At 35.0% G+C, this 13,833-nt stretch overlaps 1 protein-coding gene across 6 annotated transcripts in view; it reads left to right on the forward strand.

Annotated features, from left to right (window-relative positions):
- Positions 1-12,046, forward strand: part of LOC145977805 (uncharacterized) — a 28,895-nt gene extending 16,849 nt beyond the window's left edge. For all 6 annotated transcript variants that reach the window (XM_083110101.1, XM_083110102.1, XM_083110103.1 and 3 more), the window contains 3 exons: positions 4,862-4,986; positions 9,097-9,303; positions 11,139-12,046. In XM_083110101.1, the coding sequence (XP_082966227.1) occupies positions 4,862-4,986; positions 9,097-9,303; positions 11,139-11,223 (417 nt within the window). In that variant the 3' untranslated portion in view covers positions 11,224-12,046. The remainder of the gene's footprint in view (positions 1-4,861; positions 4,987-9,096; positions 9,304-11,138) is intronic.
- Positions 12,047-13,833: the final 1,787 nt, after the last annotated feature.

Consider the following 13,833-nt stretch of genomic DNA (forward strand, 5'->3'; position numbering starts at 1 on the left):
GTGAGTTGAAACAAGTCATGGTTTCTGTACTCGGGTTGAATCATGTGTTATTTTATCAGAATGGTACCTTACATGTTAAAGCATAGCCATAAAACCCGTGAAGAAATAATGTAGGAGGTTGGAAATTAGTTCTAATGGACAAAAGTCATGAATGATTGACCAAGTTTATTTTAAATTCACTTTATGCACAGATAGGTTAAAAAAAGCCCTTTGTTTCCCTTTTGTTACTATGGAGAAAATTGAAGATAAAAGGCTATAACTGCTGAGCTACTGCATCTTGTTGAACTATTTAAATTCTAAATGTAAGAATGAGTAAAAAGCAACATTTTAAGTAACATCTGGCAATTAAGTGTCCAGGGGGTGAAGGCACAAAGTTGAAATTTTCCTGTTTTTTTTTTTTTTTTTTTTCAAAGTTGAACCACGAGCCTTAAATATCCTCATAAAGTGGTCTTTTGTCATGGTTCCCTCCCAATTTGGTCCATCCAGCATCCATAGGGCAGATGCTGGAAGTGAAATTCCGGACATTGTCCCGAAGCTGGCAACACTGCTGCTTTTATGATGTTATTTTTTTACTCAAGAAGTATCAGTCTGATTTCAACGAAACTGTGTATGGTTGTAGGAATGTACTACTGCTACGTACTACATTATTTTTTTTTTAAAGCAATTTTCTTCATTTACCACTAATTATTGGGAGGCACGATGCATAAAGATTACTTCCACTAAAAGCTCTGTCATTAAGAAAGAAAACAAAACCAATTTAATCTCTATGACAATTAGTTCTCGAGCTAGGATTTTTTTTGTACTTAATGGCAAGCTTGAAAAGCACACACTTGAAAAGGCGTTGGCTTTTAACGGGAATACTGGCATGCGAGGCTCCAGATAATAGAGGTTAATATTTATTAACTCGGTAACTTTTTTATTGGAACAAGATGAAAGAACTTCAATTGTAGGATAATCTTGTCAATTAAAATACTTTAATGTTCTTTTCTTTGCTGGGTAACATGTAGAAATTAACAAGTCTGAATGTATTTTTTTCCCAAATCAATGAAGAGATATATCACAACATTATTGTGTCATTTTAAAGTTCCATAACTTAATGTCATATTGTATCTTGTTTTTAGAAATACTCGCAGGCAACATGAATTAGTTCTATTTTACCATCATGTAATTCAGGCTTGAATAAGTTAACTGAAATAATATCTGCTACTTGAAATAAATAAATATATATTGACCATAATCACTCTTAATTATGAAGTAAAATGCTGTCACTTCGTATAGTTATTACCAGGAGCACTTTTACCAACATACTGTGGCTATTAAATTCTGACATGTTCAATACAAAAATACCATGGTTAAATGAAAATTTGCAAAAATATAAACCTTTGGCTATGTTTGAATATGTTTAGAATGATATCATTGTAAGAAATAACGCATGTTGCTCAAAAATTAACTAGCTATCGTTATGGGTACAGCTGAAACCTACTTTGTTTCCAGTCATACAGCAGATATGCTGTGATCTTCTGGGATGTCGATATTTGTGTACTTCTTCTGAATTTGAAGATAATCTTAAACTAAAAATGATTGCCTTTCTTCCCTCATTCTTTTCTTATTTGATGTTGACTTTGTTTTCTTCAGTCTATAAACAGACATTAGGGGAATATTTTGGAAAACAAATAGATTCATTTCAGTGCCCTGATTGAAAAGAGATTTTGAATTGATGTTTTTAATAATTTGAAGCTCATTTGCACGTATGAGTTTTCAGAGCATGTGATGTCTCAAATGTTGAAGCAGTATAAAGCAATAAGTGAGAATTTCATATTTTTGGAGTGAGAAAGAAATAAAACAGTTTTATATGCTTGGTTACGAATTAATGCAATTACAAATTAATTACAAAAATGTGATTTTAATCCTTGTGATGTTTCCCCAGAACTTTTGCAAGTTTACACTACCAAGATACACATACAGCCTTGCATGGCAAGTCATTGTGCAGTAATAGAACATGATTAGACTGAAATGTCACTACTAGAACAAAACCTCCTACAATAGTAACATTTACTGTACAATTTTTGAATATTGTACAGTTCTGTGTTCCTTATGATCAGGAAATTTATCCACCTCTTACAAAACACACAATTTTACCAAGATAAATTGGGATGGCTTTTCATGTAGATATCACATTTGCGTCCATCACAACCTAGGAAAAATGAAACATTATTGAACAAATAACCCTTAACTTCGGAAAATCAACAACATATTTAGAAATGTATTGAAAAGTGTACAAGTAAATTTTGCTGTTCTATTTCTGAAGATAATTATAAAAGTGGATTTGCACATTGTACCAGTGTACTATATTCAACCTTTTCTGCTATGGTAGTTACAAATCAACCCAATTCCTAATTACTCTTCTTCTAAGATACTAAATCTTGGTATAATTGAGTGGCTTTGTAGTAAAATGTGATAACCCGCACTCCATGAAAAATGGGAATAACATTATGTTTAGTTCCTACACAGTCTCCTGTTGCTCATTAGTGAATAAGCTCTATTCAGTAACCTGCAGTGGGCAAAACACACAGAAACATTTGGTTAATACGTAAGTCAGTGCAATGGATGAACTTTCACATGTATTTTTCTCAGTTCCATACTTTCGTGGGTTCTAAATAGAGGCACATATTTTTGGTAAATAAAGAAGCAAAATTTTGGTACAAAAACTGGCAATTTCGGGTTAAAAAATGATAAATAAAATAAGATTTCCATGTGATAGCAGTAAAGAATCAGATCAAAAGCACTATATGAAATGACATTTTGGTTTTAAAAATGTGAATATAAAAATTGTTATTTATAAACTGGACTTATTATACAAAATAAACATATCCCTTCTAAAAGCACATTTATGTAATTACAAGAGTAATAAGTATATTCCTGTATAAAGGGTTCCATTCTTGCTTCTCAAATATTTACAGCACAATTAATCAATTTTCTGTGAATTGCATAACTCGCAAGATAATTCGAACTTCAGAAAGTGTCACGTCGGTAAATAAACACTAAAATTCGTGTTTGAGTGTTTCCCATTTTGCAATTTAATTTGCATCATTTCATGACGAAACGTTAGGAAAATGCACCTCACACCTTTCAGAAACATGAAAAATTAACATTACAGTATGTTATTTCACATTTCGTGTTTTCGTCAAAAATGAATATGAAAATGAAATAGTTATAAAGTTTTACTCCCAAACTGCTTAATTGATGATCTTGATTTCTTTCTACTTCTCTTAGTGTAGACATACATAGCAAGTTATATGCTTGACACACAGGTGCCATAGCTGTGAATTCTGAGCAGTGCTCAGATGTTTTGTTATTCCATTTAACCCATCAGTGCCACAATCAACATCGGGATGTCATAAAGTACTTCCAATTTGCAGACTTTTTATCCTTGACAGAGGTCGAAGACATTTTTTTCTACATTGTTACACCCACTGCTGCCAAGCGTATGTTTTTATTACAGCTGAACTAATATCAACACTGATGTATTGGTTGGAATATTTTCGAAACTTTTTTAAGATTCACCAAATTTGAAATTTTCATCTATGTTACACCAGTATTACATGAAATGATGGATCTGTAATGAAGCTGTTTTCATATTCTGATGTAATTTCTGAATATCTAAAAGCAAAATTCTCATAAATTTGTGCATATAATTCTAATGAAATACTTACCTATTAATAGTAATAAATATTCTGAACAACATTTAATGATTACAATGTTCAAGCATTAATATGTTCTGGTGTAAGTCAATCAGAATTCATGATTACTCAAAGTTGAGTTTTTCCCCCCTTTCTTTCTTTTTCTTTCACAAGGAGAAAGATACTCAGCAGTAGAAATGAGCTGATACAAAATTTTGGCCGATACCAATAAAATTTACTGATCTGATATAAAATTCCAAATGGTCGTTGAAGAACCTGAACGGATCATTGACCTTAATAAATGAGTGCTACAGTGCAAAATGAGTTGCATATATAGACATTTACGTCTTTAAAAAGTAGGGCGTGGAGATTATTCATATAAATGATAAAATGGCAGAATTGTGCACTAAATTATAATATATTTGTAGATATATCGGATCGGTAAAATAATCTGTAATTTTACCAATAAACTGATACAGTGGAACCTAGATTTTACGTTTTTCTGGGGACCAAGGTGGAAGAACTTAAAATCTGGGAAAATTTTATAGCATTTTGCTTTATTGGAACCATGAAGATTGAATGTATAATGCGGGAAAATGTAAAATCAGGGTTCCACTGTACACAGATGTGCCTATATCTTCCAATACCGATTAATCTGTCCCATCCCTACTCAATAGTAAAATTAGATAAATTTTAGGCAGTAAAATTAGGAAGTTGGGGCTGAGCCAATATCATTTTGAACCGATAACCATACCTATAGTAATAGCCTCACCAATTCCCACATGGTGGAAAATTATAATTATTAAAAGTTGCGAAATATTGATGAATGTTGGAATGGAAGTATTGCTCTGAATTATATGCATCAATTTATCAAGAGTTCCCTTTAAAATATTCAAGATGTAATCACAGAGTTCATTTTTTTCACACTGGTGTAAGATAAAATGAAAATTTCGAATTTTGCATAATTTCCAAGGTAATTAGATTGCCATGAAAGTGGTGTGCGTCATTTTTGCGGTTCCTGTGAAAGACCAAAATGCTAGAAAAGTATTGGGTGGTATCGATAAATATATTTTAATCGATTTTTTTAGATACCAATACATCAGCACCAGTATTGCTTCAGCCATAGTAAAAATATTAATCCATATTGAACAACATATTCAACTGTTATTTTCCGATTTTAGGTTCCTAGTTGGCGAGTTAAACTTTACTCTAGTTGCTATTCCATGGAAGGCACAGAAAATCTGGACGATGAAGTGTTTAACAAGAGACATCAAAGACTTGAAATCGATGAAAGGCGACGGAAAAGGTATAGTCTATTGGTATTTTGACTTGATTTGTTTTTATATGTTTAATATGTGAATTTATACTGTGAACATAAATAACAGTAAAAGCTTTTTCTTGTATGTACGCATTGCTTGCATTGTAGAATTCTTTTCTTGCAGTTTACAGTTATTACAAGCATAAGAAAACAGTTTTTCGTTGTGACGTTTCAGGAGAACACATGCTCCCTTCATCAGACATTTATTTTTATTTTGACTAAAGATACAGTTATAACATAGATATCCTTTTTAAACAAAAGGAATCTGTTATATAATGGATGTTGTCAATGTTACATTGTTGTAATATAGCAACCTAACTGCGAAAAGAAACAGTCTGTTTTATTTTTATTTCAGACAAAAAAGTTTGATCACATTATTTTTTATTTAAAATTTTGAATCCCAAATATCATCAGGTAATTCAAAGTCGTCATTATTTTCACAAAGTTTCTTGATGTTTTCTGTTACATTAAATTTTAAAGATGGTGGCTTACTCCATTTGTGAAAAAGAAAACTCCATGCTGGATCTATGTTACAATTTTCATTATTTAATTTATTCCAGTGTTCTGCAATGAACGAAGCTTCCCAGACATTCAACTCTATGTTTCCCGTCAATCTTTTTAAAACCTCTTTTTAATCAAATGCTTCTCTTCCATGATGTGAGTTGACAAACCTGTTCTTGGGTTTAGATGTATAATGTCCAAATCGTGTTCGTGTTCAGTTTTACAGGCATATTACAAGTACCCATGCAAGTGCGCTGTTTGACATGTTTAACAACATATACCAAGACAGAAGTTCAGTACTGCCGACATGCATCTTCAGCATATCCTTGGATATCAATTTCTTTGACATAAACAGTCACCTTTTGATTCAAACTGCTCCACCCAACGTGCAATCCTGTTCCTATTAAGTACACACTTGCTGAATGTGGTCTGCATTGTACATTTAATCTTCATGGATCCAACATAGCAAAATGTAAAATTTTTCCTCTATTATACATTTTTCCTCATTTTATTTCCATCGCCCTGAAACACACAAAATCAAAGTTCCGCTGTAGTTGGTTAGTGTTTTTTGCAATCTAGCTATAGACCTTTATATTTGTAATTGTATATTTTGAATGGCTTATTGCAGAAAGGGACCTGAGTCACTTTTGCACAATTCTGAGGAAAAAAAGAGAAAAATCGTATAATATTGATAGTGTAAGAAAGAAATGTGCCGTTGTTGGCTCAAATATTCAGCATAATGAATAGTTAATTTTGCAACCCTCAGTGCACCCCCCCTGCAGTATGCTGCTAGAGACAGTGGAGATGAAAAAGTTGTGACTCCGGTACCTTTCTGCAATAAAAGTGGAAACTGTGAGAAATAAGACGAGAAATGTCCTACAAATGCCCGTTTGTCGTTGCCACATAAGATAGGTTAGGTTATGTTATATATGCTACAAAAAATTATAGATTCATCAATAAATGACAGTGTACTGCACTTTCTGGACTTTATTGTCGGTGTTTGAAGTACAATAATGTAATAACATTGTCATTTAAGAGTATGTGTCTACCTGTGGCCTCCCAAAACGAAACGCTAAATTTTCCTTAAAATACTTGTAGTAGAAACTGTATTTCATTCTGGACATAGGGCATTTTTCTTTAAACAGTTCCTACATCTTTTGAATTGACAGGTTTTCATGTAGGTATTTGATGTCTACATAATGTCCACGTTTAGTTGGAAAAGACGCGATATGTCCATACACTGCCTGTATATCCTCAGCCTTAATCATATTCCCACTTTTGCTCTGTCCGCGCATATCATGAGGTATTTTGCCCTCTAACAGTAACTTCCGCAAACACCTTATTCTTTTCTCTGACACATCATAAAGTCTGCAAAACGCCTCACGACAAACTTGTACTTTGCTATTTGCCAGTAGTACATGGTACTTAAACAACTTTTCGTGTAACGCAGCATCTTCTTTGCATGGACAATGTGTCTTAACATTTTCAACATGGATCATTCTCTGCAAATGTATATCCTGTTCATCTTTACTTTACATTCTATACAATATGTCAAACACTGCACGTTGTTCGTCTTTGTTGAATTGTTCATAACATTTTATGGGGCACTTACATGGCGACCGCACTCTTTTCGCAGGTGTTGTAACACCCCTGTAGTCCATTCACCCTTGCACTTTCCAGATGTTGAATTCCTTTCCGACGTTTTCTTGGACTGTCAACACTCACGTCACTAACACTACAATCGTCCTGCATGTCTGTAATACAAGCAACAAAACCTCTCACAGCAGTTGCCACCGCTCTGCACTAACACATATCACCCTCTACAGACCACGGCTACAGACAAACTTTTTTTTTAGGAAATCGCTCGTCACTTGTTTCAGAGTTGCCAAGTTTATTTTCCACACAGTTATTTCTCTTTCTTTGTGAAAAGGGACCAGTGTTCATCGCTACAGAGTAGCTAGGTTTATTGCAGAAAAGGACCAGAGTCAGTGACTCGGATACCTTTCTGCATAAAAGTACACTTTTCACTGTGCATTTTCTTGGCTTTAGTCTCGTGTGACTGACGTCCTTTCTGCACTAAAAGATGTGTCTGTAACTAGGAAAATCAAAAATACCATTAACTCCGATACCTCAAAAATGTGACTCAGGTCCCTTTCTGCAATAAGCCATTCATTTGTAATCACGTAATTATAGATTTAGCCACTAGGGGATGGTATAATGCAGTTAACGCAAACAGGCATGCACTGGTGAACACACAGAATTCTGCATCTTAGAACTCATTGCTTCTTCCATGGCCCCCATGCTCACCAGACATAAACCCATGGGATTTTTTCTTATAGGGTAACATAAAAGACTTTGCCAGGTGATTTAGCAAAACTGGAGAAAGAATCACACATGCAATCACTGGTATTGATTGTGATATCTTGGAATGTGTGTGTGTCAAGAACTTGATTTCAAGATTGTCTGCCACGTCACCAGGGGTGCACACATCAAGTACCTGTAAGGTATACATCAAACTTGGAGAGATTCTTTATGTACTGATAAGCACCTTTTAGCTGTATGTAATATAGTCCTCGTACTACAAACGTTTGAAACCCTGGAGGGAATTGTGAAATACCCTGTATCTGTAAATATCTTATAATTTAGTGCAATGTTGTGCCATTTTGTTTTTCATACTCCATTCCGTACACTTTTTTTAACTCTGGATCGGTCGCATTCGCTGTAGTCACGTTCGTCGGTCGTGGCTTTTCAGGCATATTTCACCGTACTTTAATTTTTTAAAATTTATTTTTAGCACTTGTTATGATCCGTTTATTATAATCCTTCTTATTCATCACATTTTTGTTTCAAAATGTTAATTTGTTTTCAAACAGTGTAGTATACATTGTAAAAGCCAACAAGTCTCAGTGTTAACATAAAGGGCATGTTCCTCTGAGGTAGTTCCATCTGATCTCCAGAAATCTGATATGATGTAAAATCACTGCGACAATTTTCGAATTTTCTATTACGACAAGAACATATAGGTACGAAAATTCACTAGAAACAGGATAGACTAAATAATGCACAAATGTAAATAAAAATAATATAACGTAATCGGTTGAGTGTGAGCTCTGCGCTCACACTGACAACACTATTTCCACAACAATGGTTTCTCTAATAATATCGTTTACGTCATCTCATCAAAATGTGATCAGGTCGCTCGTGAAACTCTGAAAGTCGGCTAGAGAGCACCACAGGCCAATATTTTAAATAATGTTAAAATGGCACTTCATTAAAATCTAAAGTGAGCACGGCGCTCAGCCACGACCGATTGCGGGTTAAAGTAAATGACTAAATATGTACATTCTTTTGCATTACGAAAGTTTGGTTCATCTGGTAATATACATTGATTAAAGAGGTCAATGAACGATTTTGAATTTTACCTTGGATTGGTAGAATGTTGGTTATCGGTATTGTTAAATTTTATGTCAGTACTTTATTGGTATCTGCAAAAATTTCAGATCAGTCCATCCCTACAATAAAATGAGAATACCATTGCCTTGAATCTTGTGAGTGCCTGTTTCCTCATTTTTAAAAAAAACTGAATTTTATGTGCAGGTGGGATATTCAAAGAATCAGGGAGCAAAGGCAGTTTGAAAAGCTGAGGCAGCGGCAGAACCAAAGAGGCCGCCGCGGACATTCTAGGCGCGAGGAAGAACCACTGAGTTCGTTGTGGCCAGATGCTGAAGATGCCCATCTGTTGGAGGTGGCGGATTCGGTGCCTGTAGCTGCTTTTGGATTACCTATTACCAAGTTCCAGAGCAGGTGAACAAATTGTTTATTTTATTTTTTATGGTTGGGAAAGATTAATCTATATTCACTTTCAGGCAGCGATTGGTCAGAATAAGTGATATTCTTATTGTGTGCCAGTCTAGGAAAGTTTAGGAAAATATACTTTTTTCTGGAAATATCAACATTTTTGTAATAAAATAGGAGTTGTAGTTTCCTGGCGACGTGATTCGAACAAGTGTTCTCGGGTTACCAGCCAGGTTAAATTGGAGTTAGCTTCCAACGTTTCCTACTCTGTTCAGTCAAAGATGACCTGGAACTCCGCATTCCGGGAGTATACTGAATACTCTGCGAGTGTGGGACACCATACATAGGCCAAACGGGATGCACCATTCAGCAACGACGGAATGAACATCAATGTAACATCCGATTATTCCAACCGGAAAAATCAGGACTCGCGGAACACAGCATCACCGAGGGACACAGGGTTTTATTTGCAGACACCAAAATAATAGCCAAATGTGCCAGTTACTGGGACCGACGGGTAAAGGAAGCTATAGCCATTTCACGGGAAAGCACCAATCCCAACAGGGACGTGGGACTCCAGCTCAGTCACTCCTGGAGCCCTCTCCTCCATAAAAACAAGACACCAAGCAATGAGAACACCAGGATCCAGAACGAACCAATAGGAATACAGAGTCCAAACTCTGCCACTTTATAGTCATGTATATTAACCTACACTGGTTTCCATTTCTACATTCCCTGAAGATGAGAGCAACGTTGGAAGCTAACTCCAATTTTACCTGGCTGGTAACACGAGAACACTTGTTCGAATTTTTGTAATAGTGCACAAGAAGTAAGTTTTTGAAGAGAGAAAAGAAAAGGGCAAGCAAGAAATTCAAAATTGTTTGTGAACAAACTGTACTTCAGTTTGGTATATTGATTATTATCAGAGTTACAGTAGAAATTGCATATTAAATACTCTATGAAAGGGTCATGTTTTCACATATTTTGTGTGTTTATACATATTTTGTGGTTTTATATGTTACAAAATTTTACTCTATGTATTTTTTACACTATAATTGTTATGAACTTTTATGTAAAAAAGAATTAATTGTCTGTTTGGCATTGGTCAATACGTATTAGCAGTGCCACATATTTGTGGTGTATAAAATTGAAGATTTTGGTGTAAAAACTGAACATATTTTAGGATCAAAAGCTGTATATAAAATAACATATCAGTGTTAGATTGGTGCATATATAACCCTAAATTTGATTTTAAAACCACACTTATTACACACAATAAAGATTTTCCTTCTAATAGTACACTTCAGAGATTATTCCTGTGTAAAGGAGTCCATTTTTACTTCTCAAATATGTATAGCATAATGAAATTTCCATGAATTGCTTAACGACAGACTTCATAAAGTGTCGCTTCAGTGAATAAATTCTAAATTTCTTGTTTAAAAGTTTATTTTGCATTTTGCAGTTCATTCCTCATCATTTTGTGACAAAACATGGTAAGAAAATGTACCTCGCACACTTGAAGTACATGAAAAATGAACATTACAGTGTGTTATTTCACATTTCCTTAAAATCGGCAAAAAAATCCAGTCTCTTAGGAAAAACAATATTTTCAGGCCAGTCCGCAAAGTGTTAATTTCATCTTGGGCATCTTAATAGTAATTACTGTTTTTGCTCTTTTGTAGTAAATTTTCTTTTAATTGTATTAATTTCATCGAGGTCCTAATTATGAAGCACCATAACAACATAATCATTAAAATTATATACTAAACCACTATTATAATTATAACTTACATATAATCTTGGTCATGTTTATGGTAATCGTTTTTTCTCTCTTCCTTTTATAGTGAATTTTCTTTACCATGGTTGCAACCTCGGCAAAAAGCTGCAAGTACTTCTGGGTCGAACAGAAGGCAGGATAAGAAGAGATAGAAACGTGCACAGCAATTAAAATCTGGCACCACTGTCAGAAGTGTTGAATGAAGCTGTTTGTGACCTATTGCATACTCTTCACCAAATGTGATGGTGATGGATTGTGTTTGTAAAGACAAAAAACGGTACAGTAAGATACTGATCAAATGATGTGATCAAGAGGTTTATTCAGGTACAAATTTCCTTGTGATAATATTAAAAGTCTTTTCATGCGTTCCTACTTTTGATGTAGGTATGGAATTAACATGTGTGAATTGAATATTCCATCCGGGAAGAGACTTGCGTGAAACTATTGTTACAAGATGAGTGAATGTTACACACACACACACATGCCGTGAAAGGTTGAGACAATAATATATTACTTCCAGTAAACTAAGCAGTTGATATTTTGCAGTGCAGCTGTCGTTAACAATGTAAGTGATCATTGTTGATATAATACTAAATGTCACAGAAAGAGTTAGTTTTCAAAGTATGTGATTTATCAGACTGACTATATTGGGAAAAAAATGTCATGTGCACCTGTGATGAACTCATGAAAAGTTGTTGGAACTATCCGTTTCGTTTGTAAACCTTTTCTTGGAGAAAAATGGAAAAAAAATGTGGCCACGCAATGGAATCCCCCTCATGAAAAGCATCATGTTAATAGAAAAATAGTAACAAATATGCAAATGTTCACCCTTTATTCCGCAATGTCCTGCACTTTGTGTTCCCCCACTTTCTGAACAGATAGTTGTAGGGCAACGATTCTGCCACACTGTTGTAAATGACTGAAATACCCTCTACTGTAAACTTATAAGAAATATAAAAGATTTATTTGAGCTTTTATGAGTATTTTATTTTTCATTGTTACCTTTCCTTGCAGAGAACATGTGTTCTCTGAGTAATAATAATACAGTGCAACCCTGATTTTACATTACCCAGTTTTATACAGGGCCACTACAAAAGAAATACACACTTTCAATGCTTTATAAATCCAAAACTATTTATGTTATCAGGAAACACTTTTTACTGTTTTATAAAGTAATTCTTTAAGTTTTGTTTCATGAACTAGTAGATGTTCAATATGTGCTCCTTGTGTCACATGGCACACATGAAGACAATAATCAAATTGAACCCAAAATTGAAATGCTTCGATGCAAGCCACTTTTTCATGTGAAGAAAAAGAAAGAAATTGCTTGGGACAAGGTCAGGCCTGTAAGGGGGATGATTGAATAGTTCCCATCAAAATCTTTCAATTGTCTCAACAGTAGGAGCAACTGTGTGTGGGCGGGTGTTGTCATGGATCAGAAAAATTCCAGAGCATAGCATTCCTCTCTGCCAATTTTGGATGGCACGTCACAGATTATTCAGTGTTTCGCAATACACTTCTCCTGTAATTGTTCATCCTGGTTCCAAGAATTCCACAAAAATCACACCCTTTTTGTCCCAAAACACGTTCCCATGATTTTGTGAACTGATGGTGTTTGTTTGAATTTCTTCGCTCTTGGAGAACCAGAGTGCCGCCATTGCCTTGACTGCTGCTTCGACTCCCCAGTGGCATACTATATCCACATTTTATCCCCCGTGACTATGTGCGAAAACAGGTCATCCCCAATCCTCCCCTCAGTGGGCCAAAAAATTACGTGCAGCTGTCCTTCTTTGCTCTTTGTGAGCATCTGTCAGCATTTTTGGTACCCACCTTGCACACAGTTTGAGATACTCCAGGTTGTCGGTCACAATTTGATGTCCTGTTTTCGCAGACACTTCTGGAAACTCTTTGGCGAGTTCTGATATTGTGAACCGGCGATTGGAACGCACTTTCTCGTTAACGCGTTCCACCAGATCATCCATCTGAACACTAGGCCTTCTGCTACGCTCATTGTCATGGACATTTGAACGCCCTTCCTGAAACTCCCTTCACTCATCACTGTCGGTCCATAAATGGCACACAAATCTCGATGGATGTCAGCTGCATTCTGTCCTTTGACCTTCAGAAATCGTAAGACAAATCTCACTTCAGATTTGGCGGGATTTTGTATTATGGCAGCCATTTCACCTTACTGCTACTCACACGTACGAAACCCCACTCTGACAATTCTATCTTTGTTGCAAGCACGGAATACTAGGGCATGCTGAACTTCATCAGTGTTGCCAACCCCGCATAAAATATTATTGGCCCCTTTTTTTTTTTACATGCGCCTCGTATTAATTAATACAGTCATAACATTTTCCTTCATTTTAAGTTTTTCATCTCATTTCCCTATTAAATGTAAAGTGGAAGTTCCATTGTATCCAGTAGAACAAATGGAAAAGATGTGTATTTCAATTTATCCATACTGAAATACATTAAAAATCCTATGTTATCTGCTGTGGAATGGAAAGAACTTTAAGAATTGTAGCTTTCCTGATCATGATTCGAACAAGTGTTCTCTGGTTACAAGCCAGGTTAATTTGACATTTATTTAACATTGTATTAACATGGCCAGTAACCTGAAAACACTTGTTCATAATGTGCACTGCATGTTATCTAATATCACATTAACAAGGTTTTTTGGTATGCAGTAGAACCCCAGTTTTATATTTTTCCGCATTATACATTCAATCTTGAAGATCACAAAATAGCATAATGTT

This window comes from Lepisma saccharinum, chromosome 23, assembly GCF_977018435.1.
Source record: "Lepisma saccharinum chromosome 23, izLepSacc3.1, whole genome shotgun sequence".
Taxonomy (NCBI): domain Eukaryota; kingdom Metazoa; phylum Arthropoda; class Insecta; order Zygentoma; family Lepismatidae; genus Lepisma; species Lepisma saccharinum.